Raw genomic sequence first — 26,756 nt, 5'->3', positions numbered from 1 at the left:
ATAACGTAATAAAAATAAATTCTTACCAGGATGTGGTGAGAGCGATACCAGTGGTGTTGGTGTCGAAGGCGTATGAGCTGTTTGATTTTGCAGTGGAAAGACTGATGACTCTTGTGACTCTTGAGATTCGTCGGTCAATACACTTTTTAGCATATCCTCGACATCTTTGCTTGCCATATTAGGCAAATTTGTATCATCTGGTACCATAGACTCGACTAAATTAAAATGCGGACTGCCAAGTATATCATTAAATTCACTAGGACCTGGTGGGTCTTCCAGTTCATTTAGCGCAACACTTGCTTTAACGAGTTCCTCATCTGGCTCATTCATTATCGTATTAACTAATTCATTATCAACAAAATCAGACGATATAGGCAGTATATCACCTAACGCATCAGTATCACTGGCATTGTCATCATCAATACTACGGCTATTACCATCGTCCTCACGTTTAATAATATTTTGTTTAGTTCCTGCAGCAGCTGTTGCTACTGTATTACTACCACTACTATTACTATTACTACTACTACTATTATTATTATTGATATTATTATTACTATTATTAATATTATTATTACTAGTATTAGTAATATTATTACTATTACTATTATTATTTATCGGTAACTTTTGTTCCTCATTATTAATATCATTTCTATCATTACTATTATTATCATATTTATTAGCTTGATTATTAACTTGTTCAATAGCCTTGATCTCATCTTGAGACAATTGAATAGTATCAGTATTACCGGATGTATTTTTTTCACTATCCGAATCACTGCTGCTCTTCAAGTCTTTGTCTTTGGTGAGATCCATAAGATTTTTGCCGAAAAATGCCTCCTGCAAATAAGGAGGAAACGATTCCGACAGTTTAGTCTTTGGTTTTTTGCGGAGTGTTTTTTTACGCGGTTTCCCGTCAATACTGCCACTACTGACACCGATATTAACACCAACACCAACACCAACACCATTAATCGATAATGATTGTTTGTTGTCTCCAGCAAGCTGTTTATCTGTTTCACATTCCTCATCTTTATCTTTACGTGTCCCGCGATTACGTGGTACAAAACCCCCGATGCCTAATTTTTGTAAATTACGCTGACGTTTACGCTTTAAAATAGGTACACCATTCTCAGAAGTGCAGACAGTGTAACCTTCTGGAGGTGGTTGATCACGCAGTGTCCAAGGCATGCCGTCTTTTAATATTTCACCGGGTTCCTCTTTTATATCAATCATTTCCATTTTAGAATCTCGATTATCCTCCAAAGAATTGTCAAGACTATTACCAGCAACAACAGAATCAATTGTCGCCATAATATCAGCATCTTTGTCCAATACCGGCAGTACTTTTCGCCGTTTTTTACGTGTCTGTTGATGTTCTATAGTAAGTGATTTAATGTGATGCATTCCAATTTCAGATAAATAAACGCCGTCAATCAGATGACACATTGGTGATTTATAGTGCTCTGGACTGCGAACTATTGGCGGTGATAATCTTGGATGGTATTTATTTGGCTGTAATTTAGGTTGATTGCACAATTGATGAGGCGGTGGTTCATCACGAGGACGACAAATAATACAGTGATAACCGGCTTGAGCACACTTTTCAGCGTCTGTTTCTGTCATTATGTGATCGCAAGAACAGTGAAGCCACCTAGAACATACTACACACTGTATTATTAAATCTCCCTCGGTGTAAGTTTCCTGGCATGAGGCACAAGATGAATGAGACGCGCATGGTCCACATTGGGTGAAATTTTTCTGCCAAATACTATTAAACCCAGGATCTCCGGAGCCGCACATTTGACAAACGGCACACGATTTACATTTCCATGTACCGTAAGGCACATTTTCCATTGGCGGATCCAGACAATCCGTATGATAACTTATGTCACAATCATCACATAATATAAGTTTATCTTCACGGTCTCTTAGACCGCATTTTTCACATACAGTACAGTCTAAACAACGCCACCCGCGTTGTAATATTACTTTAGTAACTTTAACGTTAACACAGTAAGGGTGATAACATTGACCGCACTGGGCACAAGCAATTAAACATCCCTCAGTGTCAGTACCAATTGCACCACACATAACACAAATATCTTGAGTTAATACAAATTTATCTTTAGCTGAACACAAAACAAGCCTATTTTCAACACCGGGTTCTTCTTCTTTGTTAAAAGAGTCTGAAATTGGACGTTGAAGACCGACACCCGGTGCTCCAAATATTCCCCGCATTTTGGCTTTAGGGCCGCGTTTGCGACCAAATTCATTCATTTTTTGGCGCTTTTGATAGCCAAATTTGCCAACACCTTTCGGCCGGCCGATAACACCCTGCAAGCTCAATCGTTTTTTAGCGACCTTCGACGCACAAAATGGTTTTCCCTTTCCAAGGCCTATTGAAAAATGAGCCTCGTCACCACCCTGATAATCAAATTCTGATGAATCACCATCTCCATATAAACTTTCTTGAGATGCGGTCAAGCTTGAATCTCCTGTATACAATTCATCATAATCTTTTCGTTTGACTATCGCCATACCCTTGCAAGCCAAACAAACGTACTCGTAGTCTGGTTTAGTGTCTTTGCGATGTTGGTAAGTCACTGGGTCAGCCTCGCCGTCACAACCACTGTGTACGAATCTTTTGCAAACAGTACACTGTACCATTTCTCTATAACCAGCAGCACGATAGGCTTTGTTGCAAAGCGGACATGAATAACCTTTATTACGTTGCTGATAACATGAGTCGCAAACAGTGTAATGACTGTGCCAACGTGAGGACAAACCAGCACCAGGTGTACGAGAACCACAATCAGTACACACACGACAACACTTGCATTTCCAACCACATCGAGGCACAGAAGTAACAACAGGACGTAAACAGCCAGGATGATACGCCTTATGGCAATGCTCACATCCCATAAATTTAGACATCTCTGTTTCTGACTGACGACACACTTGACACACACGGCATACAGTGCATTGCCAGCCAGCTCTTACACTCGGGTTTATCGTGATTCCTAAACAATGACCGTGATAATGAGAGCCACAAACTGAACACATAACCAAGCTAGCGATATCGTCCATTTTAAAACAAGAAACACAAATAGCGTCGCTGTTTTCTAGTAAAATAGACACTTGCCCAAGATGTTGGTTACAGAATAGCTTGAAGATTTTCATATCTTGAAAGCAACCCGAGGCTGCAGCACAGGGCAAGTGAAATGTACGATTGCACGTTTGTACTCTGCATGGAATACTTGCTCCATAATGAGCGCAATAAGCGCATCGGCGTAATGATGATTGTACTAATATCGGGCTTATACGCTCAGTTATCAATTCTCGATTTTGAATTGACCACATTGCGCAAAAAGTGTGAACATAATAGTAACCTGTTGACTCAAACAGTGCTGTTAACTCGGGCTTGTCGGAGTAACCAACTATTGACAGCTCTTCAACTGGTTCTGTAAAATTAGTAAGACTAGGATTTCTGCATTTAGCTAGGCTCTTTTGACGACGACAAGTTACTGCGCCGCCTCCCATTAACCCGCGAGGGCTTTTATCACCGGTGGAAGACACGTCCATAAGGTCTGTTGTTTCAACGTGGTTAACTGCATTCTCAGGGGTGAAATCTTCAGGACAAGACAATCGAACCAATTCGCCCTGGCCTAGTTGACTTCTTTCTCCTAAATTGCAAAATGCACATACTTTCCTCGGCCTAAAAATTAAAACATATTTTCAATTTATTTAATTTATTATTTTTAAATTACAGTAGAACCTCTATAACTCGAACTCCAAGGGAGAGGCAAAAAAATTCGAGTTATAGAGGGTTTCGAGTTAGGCAGTAATCATTTTTACTTAATTTAAATAAATCTATTCTCTTGTTTATATATTATTCAAAGATAAATATTGATGCTCTTCTCTTCAGAAATTAATAATTAATAATAATAGAATATTTAGTCGTCTTCGAATTTCACGAACTAATAAGATACTTACATACGGTAATAATTTTAAATTCGAGATAAAGAGGTCCAAGTGTATGTACTCGAGTTATGGCGGGTAAAAATGTACAGAAATAGCTTGTAGGGATTCAATAATTATTTCGACTTAATGAGGTTCTACTGTAATTCCTTTTTTTTTTTATTTTTTGAAAATTTATTTACCATTGCTCTGGGAAATACGGAGGCTCTTCAGGTGCCGGCATCATTCCGACTCCTGAAGACTCACCATCCATACCAGAATCATCAGTAAGTCGCAAAGGACTCTGTGACTCTGAATGAGTATCATCGTCTTTACTTTTTGTTCTACGAAGCGTTCCCCTGGAATAACCCAACCTATAAATAAATATTTAATATTTTTAAATATTTTTATAATTTAAAGATTATAAAAAATATTAATTTAATAAAAATAACTAAGTATTTTTTTTTTTTTTTTATTCTAAAATAGCAAGTTAAAAATGTTATTAATCACTGACCCTTTGCCTCTAGTTGAACCTCTACTAAAATGTCGACGAGAACCCCCACCACGCATGGACCCAAGAGGTCTTTCTTTTCTCGGTCTACCAGGACCTCTCCTGATGTTTGTCAGAGGTTTCCCACCAGGAAATGGAAACTTTTGATAGCGCAGTGGGTTATGAAAGGCTTCATCAGGAGTAACTGAAATCATTAATCCTGTTAATTTAATTTGATTAATTAATTTTTAGAAATAGAAAAAAAGAAAAAAATAAATAAAATTATAATTACCATTTCCTGGAGTGGATGATGCTCCAATAAATGGATCCATGTTCATGTTTGCTGGTGATACAGAAATTCCCGACGTCTCCTCGTCATCATCATCACCATCAGATGCATCATCGAGTTCCATTTCCTCCTCACCTTCAAGACGTTCCTCATCATCCATGGTCCGTGTGTGGACTCTTAGCTGTTTCTAATCACCAAAAATATACAATATTATATTTTAACACTAAAATAATTTTACACATCACAAATTTTCAGTAAAAAACACTTTACATTTAAAAAGACAATTAAACTTACAATAAAACATTAACAAATACACACATACTTGTATATAATAATAGTACACATATAGATCTATATACATACACTTGTGTATAACAAAGACATTTAATTTAATTGTTTTAAACACCCCCTCATTCGAATCGCATGACAAAAAAATATCCAGCAGTCACGATTTTTCCGCCATCAACAAGTACAATCTTCAGGAAACGAGAAGCAAAAATTACAGAGCGAAAAAAAAAACTCCAACTCAAAAACAATAACCGGCGGCATTTAATTAATACTTTAAACAATAACAATGATAAAAATAATAAATAACAAAATATTTACAAATTTATAAAATATATTATCTAGGATATAAATTAGATAGAGAATAAAATGAGTAGACTTGGTGAAGTCACGGGCAGGATGGCGTGCCGCTCGTTCCGTTTCGACTTACTCGGGGGCAGAAGAGGCTCACACGAGTAATACACTCTTGTACTCAGCGTTTTACACACGCACACATATATGTATATATACCCCAACACAAGAATAAACCACCGACGTGGGCACACTCGGAACTTGTACTGACGGAAACCGAGGGCGTCGACTCCCGGGTGAAAAAAAAAGTAAATCCACCCGCGCTTATTCAGTTTTACAAAAATAAATATTAATAAGTTTTACTAAAAATGATAATTAAATGCCTTACTTATTAATTTTTTGGTTAAATATCAACATTAATGTTAGATAATGCGACAACAGTAAACGCCATTGCTATGTCAGGGTTTGTAGGCTATAAACACACACATCGGTATATTTACGTGTGTGAATATACGTATACACAAACACATCAACACTTGGTACCCTGTCTGGGCGCTCACGAGCCGCGAGAGTTCAAGGCAACACACACACACACACATACATCCCAACATAAATTTTAATATTTATTGTCTAAATCACTCGATATTTGTTAGACGCACAACGTACCTCTGTGATTAGATTGATTTTGGCAGTGATACCATTGCGCTTTTATATCCAATTTTTCCGGGCGCCATGGTTAATTTTTCACTGTTAAACCGAGTAAACATCTTGCAGGCAACGGAAAAAAATGTCACAAGCATCTACTGAAACGGAGAGAAAGAGTAACCAGAAATTAAATTACTAAAGTCACGGTCGGAGGTAGATGCCACCACCTACCAACTTCCCGGCCATCTTTAAGATCATTATCAAAAGAGAGAGATATTATTTTTATTTTATTATTTTTTATTTGTTAATATCAACTTTTTATCACTTTCTTTTTTTATAATATTAAACGTTTATAATTATTCTTTCTATTTATGCTAAAATTAATTTTTTAATTTAGTTAAATAAGTTTTTAATCCGTGAAATATAATGTTTTAATGAAGCGCGGGAAATAAGGATAGAAAATTAATGTAACGGAAATGAATGCAACACTAGCGCTGAAATTACCAGTCCTTAAGCGGTCATGGCATGCAACAAATAATTTTGCCGCCAGGAACGCTGCAGTTCATCTTAATTTTAGCGCCAAATACAATTTAAAATTTTTATTCACCTAAATTTATCATTAATTTTTTAGTGTGAAATTTTCAAAAAATCGATTTTTTTTTCATAATTCGATAGATTATACCTTTAAAAGTAATATACTCAAATTTTAAATCGATATCTCAAATAGTTTTTGACTTACAGCCATTTAAAGAGTAGCCGCTCGGCAGTTAGATCGTTGCATTAGCTAAAGAAAAACGCGTTTTTCTCGAAACAGCATTTTTCGAATGAAAATTAAATTAGCCGACACTCAAAAAATTTTGATTTACTTTATTAATTAAAAATTAGAACTGAAAAACTATTTTTAAAAAATTCCACGTATAATTTATAAAATTTTCTACATGTGAAAATTTTTGTTTTAATTTTTTAAAAATTGTTTTTTAATAAAATAAATTATAAAAATTTTTAAAGTGGCATGATGATCAAGCGGACTAAGTCAGTATCCCAATAGTTCGTTCGTGCATCATGTCGTGAGGCGAGGGTTCGAGCCCCGACGGTTGTTCGAATAGTTTCAACACCAACCGTCGGGGGTCACTCCGGTAGCCGAACTGTACTGGCATGGGTTTTCTCTGTGGTTTTCCCATCGCCACTATTCCAACAACCGATAGAAAGGGGTGAGGAATAGGGTAAATGCAGTACAGAAAGCACAAGTCGGTCTACAGCCGCATTGGAATGAAATTATATGTGCGAAAATTATATGTTGATTATAAAAAGTGGAGAACATGTTGAGTATAAAAAGAGTGGAGAATATGTTGATAATAAAAAAGGATTGAAAAACTGAGTTGATAATATAGAGCGGAAAGTAACCTTGTAAAAACCAGAAAACGGTATACAAGTAAAACTCATAATAATAATAATATAAAAATTTTTAAATGTCGGCTAATTTAATTTTCATATTTTCGAATTTGCTGGAGTGATTACTCGAAGACAAATGATCCAATCACTATCAAATTTTTTTCTGCATGTTCTGTATATAATTATCCATACGACAATCTTCCAGTTTTTTGATCTGATCAAAAATCAAATTTTGGCAGGCCAAAAACGACCAAAATTTTGGGTAAAATTCGACATTTTTTTTTTAAACGCCGCCGTTTTGTCAATTTTTGATATTTTTTTTTCGACCATGGGTCATCATACGGACAATATCTTCTAGTTGAGCGAGAATTTTTTTTTTATTGGTTTTATCCACGGAGAAGGCCGGAATCACTCCAGCAGTGGAGGACTTTTTTTTAGCGCCATCGGAGATCACGTGTAACTCGGAAAATATTTAATTTTTTTCTTCAAAAATTTTACTGTATATTCTTAAAATATGTATTAATATACCCTTAAAATTTTAAAACAATTCATACAGGAGTTTTTTTTATTTTAATTCCCAAAAATCGCCTTTTTTTAGGCTGTCACACTGGTTGTGCCCCTTAATCAGATTTTTTTATTGTAATAAATTCATTATTTTATTTTAAATTAACATGCTTAATTATTTATACAAATTGTTCTTTCAAAAGATATGTATTGTAAAGATTTTCTATATCAGGCACTTGCTCTTGTTCAAGAAATTTAAATATATTTTCCAGCGCTGAAATAATTAATACATTATTAGTTTCTTAAATATATTATTAGAATTTAATTTTAAAAAATTATCCATACCTTGTTGATCGTTTTTATCAGCAAACAATAAAATAATTGAAAAACGATTTAATTTACTAAAAGCTTCCAAAAATTCTTTCAGAAGTTCAACATCTTTACTGGTAGTAAAATTAGTTTCTAAAGTTTTTAAAATTAAGCTAAACATTGGTCCATCTAGTTTGTTACTTATTACTGTTGAAAAATAATAGCGATAATGGCAATAATTAATACACTAATAATATATGTTGATAAATCATTACCTCTTCCAATATTTCTTGGACCTACAGCTCTCAATAACCGAGCACGTGATTTGAGAGACTTATTTTTCACCGATAGCCAAGCAATACCAAAATCATATGGAGTTCTAATTTCTCCAAACTTCATCATATCATCTTCATTATTGTGAGACAATATTTTTTTGTGTTTAAAATTAATATCAGACTCGGATTTTGAAGAACTGAGTTGAGCAGTTTCAACTTTTTGTAAATTAGGCTCGGAATTATTAACTTTTGGATTCTCGATTATTTCTTCAATAAAAACTCCAGAATTTTTTGAAGAAGTAGATGTTTCACTAAATATTGATGAAGCTGATGACGAAATGTTTGGATATTTATACAAACTTGGTTTGGTAGAAATACTTTCATAACAATAACTAGCTTTTCTATGCGGTAGAGGTTTAGTGTACCGAGATGTACTTGGAGCTCGATTGCAAAAACAAATTCCCTTTCTTTCGTAATACTTCTGCTCCATTTGTAACATTATATCAGATTTTTCTTCCTCACCGATATTTACTCCCCCATAAGTATTTGATTTAGTTTCTTCTACTTCATCTTCTATTTTAATTCGTACTTTTTTAGCTACACTAGGTCCACGTAATTTTTTCAAAGCATTCGTTGCTAGTTTATTCATAGGCTCTAACTTGAGAATCATTTCGTAGTCTTTTATTGCCTAAAACAATATTAATAATAATATTTATTACCAGTAAAAACAGATACATAAAAAATAAAACAAAATTTAATGATAAATAAATAATGACTCAATAATAAATAATTGAAATAAAATAAAAATATAACTCACTTGTGATTTATCCCCGATGTTTTCAGCGGCAGAAGCTCTTCGTAACAGAGCTTTTATATTTGTTGGCTCTATTTCCAAGACCATGTTACAATCATCGACAGCTTCTTTGAATCTTTTTAATTTTATATCTAAACAATAATTGTTTCTGTCAATTAAAAAAAATTTTTTTTTAATTGTTTTAAATACTTACATGTTATTGCTCGATTATTGTATCCATTTATCGATGAATCAATAGATAAACTAGAATTATAGAACGTTAATGCTTCATGATAATCACCAGCACGAAAGGCTTCATTCCCCTTTTCACGTTCACGTTCGCTCATTATATTTAACTCCGTACCAGACAACGTTACTGTAAAACACATTAACTATTAATAAATAAATCAATTCAATTATTATATAATAAAAAATGGGCATGTCTATTCATACGTAAAAAAGTCCTGATAAATCCACGCTGCGTGAATATAAGATAGATAGATAGATTTGCTCTATTATGCCAAGGCCTAATGGCTGAATGGCAAACATAAAAAATACAGACATAATTAAGGGTACATCATATATACATACAGAAATAATGAAAAGTATACAATTAGAGTGATAAATTAACAATATTTACTAGTATCATTATTACTAATCATATTAGTATTTGCTAAAGTAACTATTTAATTATAATCTATTCTAAATTAAAAAAAAAATAAAAAACATTCCAATTTAACCAATTTGTTCAACGGCTTGACAAAATTCAGAAGTAATAATAAAGTTTAAATAAATGAGTGTTCTAAAACGTCCAGATTAAATAAGTGGTCATACATCTTATTTTTAAAAATTTCCAAGCTCGCAGAATATGACATTAAAGTTAGCAGTCACTAGAGAATTTTTTATTTTTTTTAACAAACAAATTTATTCCAAAAAATTATTTTTAAAAAAATGCATTTTTTATCTTTTAAAATTTCTACATGTCAATTTTATTTCTAATTTTTTTTGTCATAATTTATTTTAAAAAAATTATTAAGTATCTGCTAAATTTATTTTCATCGCAGAATCTACAATATCAGCAGGCAATTGCTCTCACAAGCGAATTACAGTAATAACAAACGAATTTTCATACTATGTAAAATTTGGTAACTTAAAGTTGATATTATTTCTCTCTTAATCCACGCTGCGTGAATATAAAGGTCCTTATATTCACGCTGTGTGAATTTATCAGGATTTTTTTTACGTATGAATAGACACTTCTATAAAAAAAATACTTACAATTGTTGACAATTTCATCTTGTGAAAATTTTTGAGCCATTTTTTCATTATCATGCTGCAATTTTTTAAATTTAGCTTGTCTTTGTTCCTCCTGTAAATCTATTTTGTTCAACTCAGTATCAGCATCATATTTATCCCATGCATCGTAATCGAATGATTTAATTCTATTTTTATTTCCTTTATTTTCATTTCCCAAATCATCGCCCGTTGATTTCGACTTGGGAATTATTTTACGAATATCCGGCTGAGGAATATCTTGATTATTATTCAAACTTTTACCATCCTCTAAATCTTTTTCCCTCAAATTCATTTGCTTTATCCAAGTATCCATTTCACAATCAATTTCCTCTTGTTTATCCTTTTTCAGCATTTTCTGTTTTATTATTGGTTGTGGTTCTCTTAAAACCATACTTTGGGGAAATATTGAGGCTAGTTTAATTTCAGCGTGCTTTGTCAACTCCGGATAGTAACCTTCTTCACCAGATCTAATTATAAACAACAATAATCAATATTTAATTCACTTAATTTACCGAAATTTATAATTTTATTTATTGAGTAAGGTTATATTTACTCACCTCAATATTAAAACAATTCTCTCGAGGTTCTTGGTGTTGTTGCACTCGGTAATGTACTCGTAAGACAGGTGTTCAATTGGAATATTATACCTGTTCAACAATGACCTCTTTTTGGATGAGTTTATTTTAGTAAGCAACTCAGCTTCCGGTTTACCCATTTTAAATTTCGTTTTTTTCTTTCCAATTTACTTTTTATTTTTGTTTAATAAAAATATTTAGCACTAATGAAAATTATTAACATTCAAGTTATGTCAATCTATTTATATTTTATTTTTTGCGTTGTCATGGTAACTATTTTTAAAAATTCCCGGGGGCTTAGTGACTGTTTTCATGTGAAACTTCCTAGTGGCGCTGTATGTTATTTATTTTTAAATCAGCTGATCATATTTTTCAGCACAAATTTAAATTTTTTGTTAAAATTAAATTATTAAAAATATAAAAATTAATATTAATCATTATAAAAAAATTTTAATCACAATTAATAAATAATTATTGTAAAAATAATAGTGTAAATTAATTAATTAAATAGTTTCATCTAGAAAAAATTAATGAAGACTATTACTTCAGTAGAAATGTTACTAAAACAATCATAATAACAATATAAACTTAAATGTAAGTAAGTATAAACAAAAATAAAATTAAAAAATTAAAAATAGTTGATTAATGAGTAAAGAATTCATAATTTTAAAAATAAAAAGTAAAATTTATTGTTATTATGACAGGAAGAGTTAAAACAAACATTATTTTAAAAATTCCAATGATTGTTTTCATTTCTCTTCCTGTGTAATATTTTTTAAACAATCCCGTTATTTCCATAAATTCATGTTAATTTACTTAATACTCACTTGCATCATTTCTCCGATAAAAATATCCAATTATAATAATTATTTAAATGAAAATTATTAATAAACTATAAAACAAGCTCTCTAAAAACGTAACAACTTGTAATAGACTCGCGTTATCAGTAACTGCTAATTACAACAATCAATTAACAGGAGGTGTATTACAAGTGATTATTAATTAAAATGTCTATCGATATTTATTGAAGATAATTATGTAATTGATAAAAATTATTAATTGTCTCACGGCGAGGAATAATGTTACTCAACTCAGTGTATAAGGTGTATGTGTAATAATATAATAATATAATTTGAAAATATGAATATAAAATAGTTATTATATTATATGTAGTGTATGTAGGTGTTGCGACGGCGCTCTCTTGGTCTTGATGCGCCAAGTAAAACGCGTGTACCGTCGTACCGTGTAGCATGTAGCCGGTAGTGTGCATATTAGACGGTGTACTGAGACGAATGCTCGCATTCGCGGGCGAGAGCTCGCCGTGAGTGGTATGTCATTCAATTTCATTTACATTATTTCAACAATTGATTTATTATTACCAATTTGTTTACTAAAATATTTCTGTCAGTTGAATTTATAATTGTGAGTGTAGTGAATTTTATTAAATACAATAAAATAATAAGGTGATTAAACTTAACTTATTTAAGTAAATAATTATTTTTGATAAAACCGCTGACGTTTAATTGATAACACGCGCGCAAATTTCAGAGTTAACAATGTTTATTATCAAAGCGTATAATTGACATTGGGAGTTGTGTCACACTCTCAGTGTTTGCTCTTTTGTTTGATAACAACAGTTAAATTTATTATTTTCTGTCATTTTTATTTAAAATTTTAATAAATTGGAGTAATTTTAATTTTCACACATTTGCTTTTAATTAAAATAAAGTAAGCCGACATTTCAAAATTTTTAGAAATTTTTGATTGGAAAAATTTCAATTAAAAAAAAAATTACACATGTAAAAAACTTGAAAAACTATAAGTGCATTTTTTTATAAATATCTTTTTAGTTACAATTTAATTAATAAAAAAAAATAAAAAATTTTTAGACGTCTGCTTACTTTCGTATAAAAATTAAGTTAGCCGACATTTAAAAATTAAAAAAATTTTTTTTATTGAAAAAATGACTCCAAAAAAAAAGAAAAAAATATTTTTTTGTTCTAATTTAATTATTAAAAAAAAATTAAAAACGTCGGCTAACTTTCGTGTCGTTTGCTTTTAAATTATTTAACGTGTTGTAAAAATAAAATTAATTTAATTTGTTTCAGAAAATGGAAGACTATGTGTGTAAATAATAATAAACTGCACCAGGAAAATTTATCAAATATTTTGGGATAAGCACGTTCCATTTAACAGCTCTTGGTAACAGTGTTAACCAGAAGAGTGTTGCCTGAAGCTTGATGTGAGTGAAGGATTCAGAGAAAGTGAAAGAAGCCGCGACCAAGAGCAACGGCTCACTCCTTTACTTCTTGTACTACTCTACTCTCATCTACTCGGTTGATGTCAGTCATACTCAGTGCTTCAATACTCGACAGCAAAATTCATCTGTTTATATCTATATATATATACATATATACATAAAACCGTGTAATTGTGTTTGTATATTTGTAGTATGTACTTATTAACTGGTCGTCGTACTGGGTAGTATGTAATAGTACAAGTTTCAGCGAGAGAATAACAGCAACAAGAGAATCAGAAAATACCGAGGTCGAAGTGGCGCCTCAGAAGTTACAGTCGGACAACGTGACGAACGACGATTCACTGTCTATTACGAGATTCCATGAGTGTTTTACACCTTTATCGTGAGAAACTACCAGTCTCATTTATCTTTTTTTAATTTTAAATTCAAAGCATAACACATCAAGAACTTTTAAATATTTATCAGTTATTATTATTTAATTCAGAAAAATAAGGACAAGAGAGAAGAATTACGTCGTTTTATATTTGCTGATTGAGTGGATGTCATTGAACTTGATACTGAGGGCTACTAACGTCGCTGCTGTTGTTAATTTAAATTATTATTCGGGTTTTAAATTATTCCTGTCACATTGAAAGACTGAAAGAATTAACGTAAGGCCTTTTGTGGTCTAGATGCTTCTCTCTGTCTTGGATTATTCCTTCAGATCTTATGCACGTGCTTGAGAGTAAGAGTATGAAGAAAAAGTAATATTAAATAAATAATAAATAAAAAAAAAAAGATCCGAGGATAGTTGGAGTTATTCCTCGACCGCAGGTTCATCACAGCTCCAGGTGATTGCTCTTTAAGAAAGACAAACTGCTTCTGCTGTTGCCAGTGCTAGTGCTAGTGCTGTTACCTGGTTACTCAGTATTATACAGTGGGTTTAACTCTGTAGACCACTCTGGAGTTTTGTTGAGAATAAACTCTGGCCCTCTGACCGGATAGAAGGAAAATAATGTATTATAGTGAGCTTCATCCGAGAAAGACACCTCATCTTGATTCACGTTCAACCTGCTGGTTATAAAAATATATATAATACTTGAATAGTGAGGGATAAATAAAAATTTATGTGATAATCAAAATAAAAAGAACCAAGAGGAGGGAAAATACTGCTTATTCTCAAGCTGAAGGATGAGGATGAGGAAGTTATAATTTAACTTTAGCGACACCACGACCAATATTATTATCATGAAAATAATTATGATGATGATAATGATGATGACGAGTCCTTCGGTGTTGGTGCCGAGGAAATAATTACAAAGCGGTATTTTAGTACGTACGATTGCCCGATTGCTGCATTCCGGATAAAATAAACAAACTTTGTTGTTTTTTTTTTTTTTTTTTTTTTTAAGTGTTTTAAAACTGTCACACTGTGATTTGTTGTTAAAAGTTTATCATTTTAAAGTGTAAAGTGATTTTATTGATGAATTTATTGTATCTATTATGTGTAAAAGTGGCTCTGATGATACCTGAAGAAGATTTGGGATGACCAACGTCAACAGGATCCGGGTGGTCGTCCTCGGCGGCCCCAGAGTCGGCAAATCTGGTGAGTCAATTTCATTATTCTTCTCTTATCTTTTGCGCTATTGATTTTTAATGAGTCTTGTGTTGTTATTTTACATAGAAGATACTTTTTTTTTTTTAATCAATTACATATTTAAATTTTTGTTTTGAATTAACTAAAAAATTCCAGATAGTAGTTCATTTGAATATCCAAATATTTTTATCGAGTTCTAATTATCCCAGGAATTTTTTAGATTAATCCATTTATTTATTTTTTTTTCTACACTGAGAAAAAAAAATTTTTGTCCAGAAAAAAATTTCTTGGCTCAAGAATCGTTTAAAATAAATTTTGGTTTTTTGATAGAAGAATATTAATATCTATCATGATAATAAAATATTGGCATTAATTTTGATAGATTAACAAACGAATAGGTTTACTTGAATTGAACAAAAAATAATTCGATCAATTCTTGAGACAAGAAAATATATTCTTGAAAATTATCAAGAATATATATTCTTGTGACAAGAAAATTTTCTCAAGAGTACTACTTTTTTTTCTCAGTGTAAAATAGTTTTCACTGACCATAAAAATAAATGATTGTTTAATTATTTATAATTGTTAATTTTTTTATCAATACATTAAAAATGATAAAAAAAAATTTGTAAAATGTAAATCGAACGGTACCGTTGAGTTTTGTTATCAACGTGTTGATCAGGGTAAATTATTTTCTCGGTTAAAGCACATAACACCACAAGTGTTCTTATCCTAAGGTCTTACAGTCGTTACGTTGAACAGTGTTTGCAAAAGAACCCAAAGCAGATTGGTTTGAGTTAAAAAAGGCGCAAAGAGAAGTTAAGGAGATGCTGAGAAAAACAAGACCAAAAAAAAACAAACGAATGAACGAACAAGAAGTAAAGTAAAGTGTAAGAAGTATGTAAGAAAATAGTGAATAAAGAAGAGAAGCGGTAGCATTTGTAATTTATTCTCACGCGGCTTCCTTTAATGCCGATTTGTTGAACCAGACTGGTTAAGGAAAAGGCGACAGGAATCCGTAAAAGTTTAACTTGTATCGTCTTCTACAGCGGCGTAATAAGGACCTCCGGACATTATCGGTTATCCAGTCGATCCCTCTCTTCAGTATTCTCTGTACTCTTATTTGGGTCTAGAAAATTTTAAACTAACACCGAACAATATCGTTGCATACTCAGATCTAGATTATTCGACTTATAGTAATTTTTTATTTTTATTATTATTATTTAAACATTTTAAATCTGATTAATCAATTAGTACGTATGTTAATTATCAACGACACTTCCTTGATTAATTTCTCTGATTAATTCCGATTAATTGAGACGATAGTTACAGTGCACGATAATTAAAAGTCAACAAGTAGATTTAAAATACATAATAATACAACATGTAGTACGATAGTATGATTGTAAAAGTAAATCACGGAAGTTTATTACATTAAATAATAAAATTTTTATTTGATCAATTTAAATTAAAGTTTAAAAATAAAATTAGTAGGTTTTTTTATTTAAAAACTAACTTTAATTGCATAAAGTGTAAAAAAATAATCAAAGTGAAATTAAAGAAAGCAGTATATTACAAACAAATTAAAGAGGATAAAAAATAATATTAATAAAAACTGATACAACTTTTCCATTTATTAATAATTACTATCAATCATATATATAAATTATTAAATAATTTAGTATTTTAATTAATAAACCTTTTATAATCAATTAATATTTATGGTTTCTCTTTATTAGTTAGAGAATTAAAAATAAATTTAAAGTGTGTCTGATAGTATGTAAATTAAAATTCAATAACTGCCACATCATCAGTACCACCAAAGTTATAATTATATAAAGGACATTGCACTTGAGTACTTTAATTACGCCAATAAAACATAAACTGAGATAAATGGAGCTGAGATACACATATAATATAATATTTAATGTTTAATGTTTGTAATACCCTCCTTCTTTTTATTTCACTCTCTTTTAATCGTCAAAGGTCAAAATGTCGGTTCTTTACTGCCATATATTTATATATACCAACCAATTACTCTTCAAATGATAATACCAGTAAGGAAATGATCGACAATATATAATAAAATATATAGTATATCACCGATAGACTTGTCCACTTGTTTGAATGGTTTAAATGGCTCGAATCTATTTAACAGACAATCGAGCAATTATGTAAGTTCTACCTACTTATATATATTTATTTAATGTATACTTAGGAGCTGTTGTAAAGAGTTTAATCTTTGGTCTTGGGTCTTGGTATGGGTCTTACAGTCATCAGAGTCGTCAGAGTCGTTGGTTTCCTCAGCAAACTCGTATGTATATCGATCGACAGGAAGAGGACGATCAATGCAGCAAAGCCTTACCTCTTTTAATTCCTTTCTTTCTTCTATCTTCATCCTCATCCTTATCCTCCTTTTATGCCTGCATCTATTACCTTGCATGCCATCGAGGAGTTTAAAGTCTGGTACCCACTAGAATTCTGCTGTGAGGCTGTAAGCCGATCTACCATAAGGTTAATCAACTCGGTGAAAAGCATCGCCGCTTTCATTCTCAACTTATATTCTCATTCTCAATTCCATCCTCCGCTCGTGCGATATATTTTCGACTAATTAAGGCATTTAGAAAGCTTCCCTATTTAATCAATATTTATTTATTTATTTATTTATCTATAAAGATGTTACCTTTGTACTCTTAACTCTCTATTACACTCCGATATATACATTAAAAGGATTAATTATGTCAAATAAATGGACTTGCACTGGTTAATTGAGTAGTTACAATTGAAAGGTGTCTATAAGTTCTAATGTATACTTTTATAGGGAAAAATTCGAGTTTTTAAAGTAAAAATAGGTTCCTCGGAGAAAAAAACTGCAAGTATTACACTTGACTGTAATAATTAAGACTGTATCTTGTAAGAATGCAATTACAATTAGAAATTTCTAATTTTACAACTTCGAATGTATTTTTCTTAGTGAGCTACTAATTATCGATAATAATAAATATACTGTGAATTATAACAGTTGAACCTGTAATTCTCAAACTCTCAAGCTCAGTTATCGAAATCTAGATAATTTATACGAAAAATTACAGTATGAGATATTACACGGAAAAAAGAAAAAGAGAAAAATTACATTGTATAATGTAACGTGGCGCTTCATATAAAAAACTGGAAAAATTACAGTTTCAGATTGTAATTATTACAGGTTTTGTAAGAATTACATTGTAAAATTTATTTATTTATTTATTTCGATAGAACATACGGAAATCGACTATATACATGTAAAGTTTTTATTACAGAAATAAATGATTAAATAGCATCATTTTTATCAATATAATTAAATATAAAGAATTATTGCACAGACTAATATAGTAGTTACAAGTTTTTTACATTAGATGTAGAGGAGGATAGTGAACCACCAAAGTAATCTAACTCAATACAGTGATTATTAACTAAATTGGCAATCCTGTTTATTGGTTCATAACATACGTAGTAAAATATAAATATTACATTGAAAGCTCTGAAAATTGACATTCAAAATTTGAATTTATAAAAATGTCATTTTGAACTAAAATTTTTCTAGTTTTTTATATAAAGCGATGCTTATTACTATTTATAATGCAATTTCTTTTTTTTTTGTGTAAATGTGAAAAGAAAATTTAAAGGTTTAAACCTTTTACTATTATAAATTAAATAAGGTCTTAAAACTGTAATAGTTGGTAAATATCTTAAAAATAATCTAATTTTTACAGTTTCACACTACAGGGACTTGGCTGGTATTTAAAACTCTAATAAATCCTAGTTATAAATTTAATTTTTCCACATTTCTTTTTCCGCGTATAAATCTAAAAATTTTCTCATGTTTCAACGTGATATCGCTTTCCATACACATATTTGTATATTTATGTTTAAATATGGTAAAGTATTAAGTATTAAGTATTATGCGGTTTTAAGAGCAAAAAAATAAATACATCATATTTCACACTGGCTTTTAAAAGTTTATTAGACATGCCTGACTATTCGATAATTAAAATAATAATTACCTATTTATCATTATTTTTTTGCCTCGTGATTTATGTCATTACTTAGCTGATTTTAAATTACACACTTGAAAGATTATTTTTTTATTTTTCGTGAGAAACTAAAATAATTAAATTCCCCTGTGATGTAATTAAATGAATTTTTCACAACAAAAAAAGAAAAAGTCGATCTATTATAGTACACACGTTATTCCTCGGTTGTACTTGACACACCGTCCAAGAGCAAGAGCAACAGGCTATGACGTTGTCTCGTCTCAAAGCTGTCGCCGGAGGGTATTTAAAACTTTCAATTACTCATCTCATCTTCCACGATCTCTTCTCCTTACCCACGATAAAATAAAAAAATTAAATGTGTATCGATATAATACAAACTCTCACAAATAAAAGATCCTTACACGCAAGCTTATATCACTGCCATCCGGGACGTAGGGTGAACTCCTTTCACCGTCGGAAAATACACTCCATTATTTAGCATTCATCTCGATTTCAATATTACAAGTTTACCCTCACCAAGTTCTATTTATTAATCTATTATTTTTATCTCATAAAGTTTAAACCCGATTTATTACCACTAAAAAAAAAAAAAAAAATACTAATGTAAACACTACGACTATTTAATAAACGTTTAATAACTTTGGTAATAATTTACAATCGACCTCTCAGGTGAGTTGACTTGGTTAAGTCCTCGCTTTAGTCTACGACACTCTCCCCTGTTCTCATAAACTTTATCTTCTTCTTCTTCCTCTACCTCTTATTCTTGTTTATTTTCTCTTTGGAGTACATACTAGCACATAACACGTGAAAGGTAACCAACAATTTATGTTCGAGCTTCATTGGCAACACTTTTACAGAGTTTACGGATAAATCCATTGATGCAATGAATTACTCTACACTCTATACCTTAGACACTTGTTTTCTTCAATACCTATATTATCCATCGAAAGATATTACTGCTCTGGTTCTTTATCTTGGTAGGCGACGCGCTGCCGCGACTTAATATATTTTTCTATTTATATAAACTACTCCAAAAAGAATCATTTTATATTTTACAACCATAACTTGTAAATTATTGCTACATAAAAGCTTATAAAGCTAAAGCTTTTTGGAAAAAAGCCTACCTGTTTTATTTAATGCCTATATCAAAGAATTTCACAGCGACTTTATTATTTTCCGCGACAAATCTATTTATATTTTATTATTTTTATACATCAGTAAATTTTTTAGCGATACTATTCTGTCTCGCGGAATAAAAGTTAAATGTTTTTCAAACTCTCGGGTTATTCGAATCTCCACGTTCTTATTACTCTCAAAGTTAATACTCTTTAGTATATATTATATATATGTATATGTGTATGTATATATAGCGGGGAAACGAGTTTCGCCGCAAGTGCATCAGTCGAGAATATTTATTAACTGGCACGCGCGACTCTCGGCCACGATGTCGTCCTCTCTTCCTACTCTTTGATCCCGCAGGGCACTACTCTGGCTCTACGCTCACTCCGTCGATTTACACGAGAATACTCTCCCTTTTTCTTTATTTTCTTTATTAAAAAAAAAAAAAAAATAAATAAAAAATATCCTGTTGCATTATATACCACTTAACCAGACTTTGAACTTGATTGTGATTAAATCAGATTGAGCAGACATTGTTTTATAAATACAAACAACGGGTTATCAGCTGTGAAAACATCGTTACGGGCATTTTGAACTCTCCCTGGTGTACAGTGTATACACAATACCACCGATATAATATTATGTACAAACTGAGTGGCCTTCCTTGCGTCATTGTGACGTTCTACCACGAGAAAGTAAACCTAAATTTTATCTTCCTCTGTCCTTCTCTCTTTCTTTTCACACTCAATCCGACAAATTACAAAACTTTTATTTTTTTACTCCAATTTTAGTCAGAGTGTTAATTTAAACAAAATTAAATTTAAAATTAAATTTATTATGACCAGGATGTATTAGTTTTAAATACCAGCCAAATCCCTGAAGCGTGAAATTGTAAAAATTAGATTATTTATAAACGGAAAAAAGAAAAATAGAATAAGTACACTATATATAATGTAAAGTGGCGCTCCATATAAAAAACTGGAAATATTATAGTTTCAGATTGTAATTATTACAGATGTTGTAAGAATTACATTGTAAAATGTAAATATTACGATGAAAGCTCTGAAAATTAACATTCATAGTTTGAATTTACAAAAATGTTATTTTAAACTGCAATTTTTCTAGTTTTTTATACGAAGCAACGCTTATTACTATTTATAATGTAATTTTTCTTCTTTCTGTGTAAGACATATATCAACTATTACAGTTTCACTTAAAACCTTTTTTAATTTATAATAGTAAAAGGATTAAACCTTTAAATTTCCTTCTCACATTTGATATTTCACACTGTAATTTTTCGTATAAATTCTTTAAATTTCGAGAATTGAGCTTGAGAGTTTGAGAATTACAGGTTCAGCTGTTATTATTCACAGTATATTTATTATTATCGATAATTAGTAGCTCATACTTTAAAGCTTATTTTTCCAATCAAGAATACATTTATTTTGATAAAACAAAAAAATTCATCACCGATAAATCGAAATTTTGAAAGTTTCAGTTGTTAACTATTAATTTCTCAATAAATAATTTGAAAAATAATAAGTAACTTCTAGTTCAAACTTTCATGCAACTAAAAATACATTCGAAGTTGTAAAATTAGACATTTCTAATTGTAATTGCATTATTACAAGATATAGTCTCAATTATTACAGTGTCAAGTGTAATACTTGCAGTTTTTTCTCCGAGGAACCTATTTTTACTCTAAAAACTCGAATTTTCCCCTATAAAAATATACATTAGAACTTATAGACACCTTTTAATTGTAACTACTCAATTAACCAGTGCAAGTCCATCTATTTGAAATAATTAATCCTTTTAACGTATACATTCGAGTATAATAGAGAGTTAAGAGCACAAAGGTAACATCTTTATAAATAAATAAATATTGATTAAATTAGGTATTTCCAATTGTAATTGCATTATTACAAAATATAGTCTTAATTATTACAGCGTCAAGTGTATCTTCTAGGGACCTGTTTTTATTCTGAAAACTTTAATTTTTATAACAATAAAATTAACAAATAACTGAAAATATAATCAATTAGTATTTCTAATTCAAAGTTATTATTTTGAATACTCTGTCTATTCTGTCTCTACTTTTCAGTCACGCGTAACGAGGTGGCAAACAAATGACGCGTGTACTAAATATATGTCTACATATTTTACAAATATTGTACAGCAGTAAGTCATAGATATTAACATATCTGTATGAGTGTATGTGTGAATGTATTAAATTAAAGAGAGTTTATAGTTAACTTTCTAACAAGCCCCTTGGGTAGAGTTAGACAAGGAGATGTCAAATTTATCGATGGCAATTAGAGCTGCATGTAAACCTAAAGATCGATTTATATATATCTGCATGCATGTACTTGCTGTATTTACAGTCTGTGTGCACGTGTGTAGAGTTAATTATTCCTTACGTGATCTATCTATAACACTTGTGTGTACTCAGGTTCTTTGCGTGTCGCCAAGATGTCCATTTGGTTCCAAGTTGCGACTTGCATGCTTGCAACTAACAACTCTCAATCTATATATATATATGTATATAATAGTGCAGACAGCTCCACCGTGATTATAATCCCCGCGAAATCCGGATCAATCGTTTACGGACCTATTTACTGCGTATTAAAATGCTAATATTTCATCATATAAAATCAATTTCGTTCTTCATACAACACAAGTCTCCCTTTATAACTAATGCAAGCAATTTTTTTTATATTTATTTTTATTAACTCTGATTTAATGTTTATTTTTTAGCTGTGGTGGTGCGGTATCTAACGAGGCGGTATATCGGAGAGTACAGTTCAACCAGTGGTAAGTTAAATAAAAATAAAAATATATAAAATGGATATTTGTGATTTATATTGTACAATAATGGCAATTCACGCCCGAAAATGAATCATTTAAAAATATTGTTGTTAAAGATAAATTTAAGCTTTTATTTTTACTCGGTTGTCACTGAGGGATTTTGCCGGGACGTAAAATATGTAATAAAGCTATATGTACGAGTTTATAAAAATATCTGACATGACGAATATAAAGATTTTTATAATTATATAAATAAAATTTCATTTTTAGTTTTACATCAATAAAATACTTTTTATTATAATATTTATGATTTAGATCAGTACATACATTATATTCTTCCTTTTAAAAAAATAGCCGACTAACTCGTTGAAAGATCACTTAACCGATACAATAAAAAAAAAAAAAAGTAATATATTGGATTCTTGTAAAGATAAAAATATTGCTTTATTATCACGTAAATATTTTTATTTAAATTTATAACTCAACTCTCAGTAAAAATAATAATCCATTAAATTAATAGCAAAAAAATAAGATAGAGTTGAATTCTAAGAAAATTCCGGCGTTGCCTTATAAAAGAGTTTTATCTGGTTGGCTTACAAGTCTTGATCATCTTTCTTCACCGAGAGTTCCAGTTTAGCCTTCCAGGCTTCTGAATCGGGATACACAGAGCATATATACACACATAGCATTAAATATTGTGTGTAGTCTTTTCTAGTCGGTGGTATCAGTAGCCATATCGAGAACAACGAGCTAGCCCAGAGGATATACCTCAGACATATCCTTCCAGGCGGTCTAGACTAAGACACTATACACTTTAGATGATCTTTATGTTACTTTTAAAATGCTTGACAATCACTTCATTGCATTTAGCGCTTAAAAAAAAAAAAGAATAAAATATAATCAATAAACACAAACGGAGTAATTTATTAATTGACTAAAGTGAAATAAACGATAAGCGAGAGTGAAAAATATTGTTTATTGGGATTTTAAAATTATGGGGATCGACAGTACAGGTTGCAGGAAGTAAAGCGTCTTCGTCCTCCGGAGTTTAAGTCTGAGCTTTCTATCCTAAATAATATAATGCACGTGGAGTATATAAATATATTTGCCTTGGAGGTTTATTTGGAGCAAGAGGGCAATATAATAAAAGTGAGAGAATATAATGCGATATATACGCTCGAGAGGGATATTGTGAGTGAGGCAGCTGAGATTTAAAGACTCGATATGAAATAGGGCCTCAAGCTTCAGGGGTCTTAACTTATATATTTTATTTTATTTCTTCGTATTATACTTTGTTTTATTATTCTTCTTCTTTATCTTCTTCCTCTTCTTATTTTTTATTCACCCCCACCTTTAAATCACATAGAATGCAGATCTCTCCCATAACTCATACTCGGCTACCTCGCCCGTAATAATTGCTACTCGCCTGTGGATATAAACCCCAAGAGTAAGGACCAATTTCCTTCCTTCCTACTTACAATCAAACAGGTGATTTCAATCGATTTATTCATTATTTTTATTCATTGAGATTTATTTATTTTTTTGCTACTGCTTCAATATAAATTGGATATTTTATTTTATTTTTCCCGGGTAAAATGAGAGCTACTTTGCCCCTTTAAAAAAAATAACCATTGGAAAACACCTATTAGCAAGATGAATTGGCTCTGGCGTTAAATTATTAGCTTTCTTTGATTTCACTTTTAGTTTTGAACTTAATTATTTAAAGAATTATTAATTAAAAATAATTAAGACATTATATTCGGTTAATTAAGAAAAATAAAATTTATTATTTTATTTTATTTGAAATACGATTTTATGAATAATCGTCCGGTATTCGGTGTGTCTTAGTATCTTATTTTAAATATTTTCGATTTAACGATCTCTAAAAATAACCGGTACTAAGTGGATAATTTGAAGAGTCTTTTTTCGGACATAAAACGTGCGAAACTTGAGACCTAAATAAATGAACGCGAATCACGCAAAGTAACAATGGCTAAAGAAAATTGGATAGTAAGAGTAATCACGCGATGCATTTTTTTCGGCATTCCAACATTTAACATTTATACGTTATTATTGTTATTATTATTTCTCGAAATTATTAAACCAGTGTGTTATTGTTGCTATTAGTATACAGAGAAATGTTTAAATTTTTTAGACCACTGGTCCTCGTCTTCGGTCAAAAAATAAGTGTACTATATTGTATAGATGTATGACAAAACATTAAGAGTGGGTACTTAAACATTTATCACCTGGATACGAATAACGCATTCTACACAACAGACGCCCTCAAACGGTGAAAGCTAGACGTCGATTACGCGTTAAGAGTAACTCACTTTAAAACTTTTAAATTTTATACTTATAGTGTATATTTATTTATAACCATCGAGAGCAATAAAAAAGCCGAGAGGACCGTTACAGTTGCATAAATGTCGAAATTTTTAGACACCAGGAAAGAACAAATTGATGTTATTATTCAGTGAGTTTTTTTAAAGAAACTTTGTTTAAATTTTATAAATTATTACTTTTTATTTATACCAAAGTATTTTAGAGAATGGGAACATGATTGTTATTATTATTTATTATTATTATTATTATTATTGAGGTGAATAATACATTTGTATCGATAAATCGGTCGTGAGTATCTTGGAGGTCGTGAAAGTAAACGCTTAAATTTCCCGATAGGAAAAATTAAAGAGAATTAGAATAGTAAAAGAAAATAAAATGAGTATGAAAAAATACAATGAAATTATAAAAAGTACAAGTATTATATCGGACTGCAGACTAGAGTATCTTGGAGCATATTATAGAGAGAGAAAACATCACGATGATCCTACTGAAGAATAATTACCTTGAGAGTACACACTCAAATCAGCTCTTTTAATCTATCTATCTATCTGTATATCTTTTTATCTATCTGTTAGTATACATACCTATATATTTATGTTGTGGATATAGTTACTTGTTTTGATGATGGTACGGGTATATATCAGCCGATGTCTTGGCATATAATGTCTGTCGCGATTATTTCGCGATCCCGATTAACAATGCAAATTTTCTCTAGTCTCATCTCGTCAAATAATTCCCCCGATAAGTTTCTAATTTATCATTAGAAAGCTAATGCTTCGTGATTTTTTAACAATGATTTTAGATCATTAAAAAAAATTTTATTAAATTGTCAATTTTATTGATCATTCAATGAAAAATTGTATCATTTTTATTAACTCAAAAATTTTATTATTTTTTTTATAAAGATAATTTATAAAAATATGATAATTAATAAATAAAAGATGAAAAATAGAGACTTTGATCTTTCGAAAGATAGAAAAGTGTCCAGTAGTCTCTCTTGAAGGTAAAACGATAAATAAACCCATAAACACCTCGTTTGAATCGTGTCTATAATCGAGGCTCGTTTTATTTAAGTGAGCAACCATCAGTACATAGGATAGTATTATTATATTAGGTATAGTTACTCTAATAGTTTTAAGAGTGATGTTTTGTTCCTATCCTCGACATGTATCCATTTAATTTCGTTCATTTATTTATTTTTATCAAGCTTCTGAGCAGAGGATTATACGTTTTTAAAAAGTAAATTATATCGAATGATATGAAGCAAATAAGGCCTCGTTATTAGTGCGTTACGGTTGGTAAAGTTTTATTAGTAACAAAACACGAGAATCGGGTTTGCGCTATTCGAGATAACAACCTCGTTTCGAGAGTAATCAAATAAGTTTATTTATCGTAACGATAATTTTGTTTAAATAAATAAATAAATACACGGTGAATGTTATTTATTAAAATATAAAATTATAAAATTGAACTTGACCATTTTAGGGGGCCTACTTTTGGTTTATAAAA

The 26,756-nt window shown here is 30.7% G+C and overlaps 3 protein-coding genes and 1 long non-coding RNA gene across 4 annotated transcripts in view; 1 reads left to right on the top strand and 3 right to left on the bottom strand.

Moving 5' to 3' along the window:
• LOC123264872 (histone-lysine N-methyltransferase 2C-like) overlaps positions 1-5,115 on the bottom strand; it is a 32,562-nt gene extending 27,447 nt beyond the window's left edge. The window contains exons 1-5 of the mRNA XM_044728397.1: positions 5,062-5,115; positions 4,743-4,926; positions 4,475-4,670; positions 4,164-4,334; positions 27-3,718 (exon numbers count right to left, since the gene is read on the bottom strand). Coding sequence (XP_044584332.1) covers positions 27-3,718; positions 4,164-4,334; positions 4,475-4,670; positions 4,743-4,926; positions 5,062-5,100 — 4,282 coding nt within the window. The 5' untranslated portion in view covers positions 5,101-5,115. The remainder of the gene's footprint in view (positions 1-26; positions 3,719-4,163; positions 4,335-4,474; positions 4,671-4,742; positions 4,927-5,061) is intronic.
• A 2,855-nt stretch (positions 5,116-7,970) lies between these two features.
• Positions 7,971-12,074, bottom strand: LOC123264798 (sperm-associated antigen 1). The gene is made up of 8 exons (XM_044728286.1): positions 11,932-12,074; positions 11,087-11,262; positions 10,512-10,996; positions 9,448-9,609; positions 9,258-9,385; positions 8,441-9,128; positions 8,202-8,372; positions 7,971-8,130 (listed from the first exon to the last, which is right to left on the bottom strand). The coding sequence occupies exons 1-8, from the start codon at positions 11,938-11,940 to the stop codon at positions 8,036-8,038; spliced, it is 1,914 nt and encodes a 637-aa protein (XP_044584221.1). The 5' UTR covers positions 11,941-12,074; the 3' UTR covers positions 7,971-8,035.
• A 1,123-nt stretch (positions 12,075-13,197) lies between these two features.
• LOC123264856 (ras-related and estrogen-regulated growth inhibitor-like) overlaps positions 13,198-26,756 on the top strand; it is a 37,446-nt gene continuing 23,887 nt past the window's right edge. The window contains exons 1-2 of the mRNA XM_044728377.1: positions 13,198-14,949; positions 22,851-22,907. Coding sequence (XP_044584312.1) covers positions 14,889-14,949; positions 22,851-22,907 — 118 coding nt within the window. The 5' untranslated portion in view covers positions 13,198-14,888. The remainder of the gene's footprint in view (positions 14,950-22,850; positions 22,908-26,756) is intronic.
• On the bottom strand, positions 16,800-19,103 carry LOC123264879. Its single transcript, XR_006509434.1, has 3 exons — positions 18,984-19,103; positions 17,155-17,573; positions 16,800-17,087 (listed from the first exon to the last, which is right to left on the bottom strand). It is a non-coding gene; the product is annotated as an uncharacterized LOC123264879 (long non-coding RNA).

This window comes from Cotesia glomerata, linkage group LG5 (assembly GCF_020080835.1).
Source record: "Cotesia glomerata isolate CgM1 linkage group LG5, MPM_Cglom_v2.3, whole genome shotgun sequence".
Lineage (NCBI taxonomy): Eukaryota > Metazoa > Arthropoda > Insecta > Hymenoptera > Braconidae > Cotesia > Cotesia glomerata.
This window is presented reverse-complemented; position numbering and strand designations above follow the sequence as displayed.

Coding starts and splice junctions, on each gene's coding strand:
- LOC123264798 (XM_044728286.1), bottom strand. Junction 9,386..9,447: donor CAATAATCGAGCAATAACAT/GTAAGTATTTAA, acceptor ATTATTGTTTAG/ATATAAAATTAAAAAGATTC. Junction 8,131..8,201: donor TGATAAAAACGATCAACAAG/GTATGGATAATT, acceptor TAATTATTTCAG/CGCTGGAAAATATATTTAAA.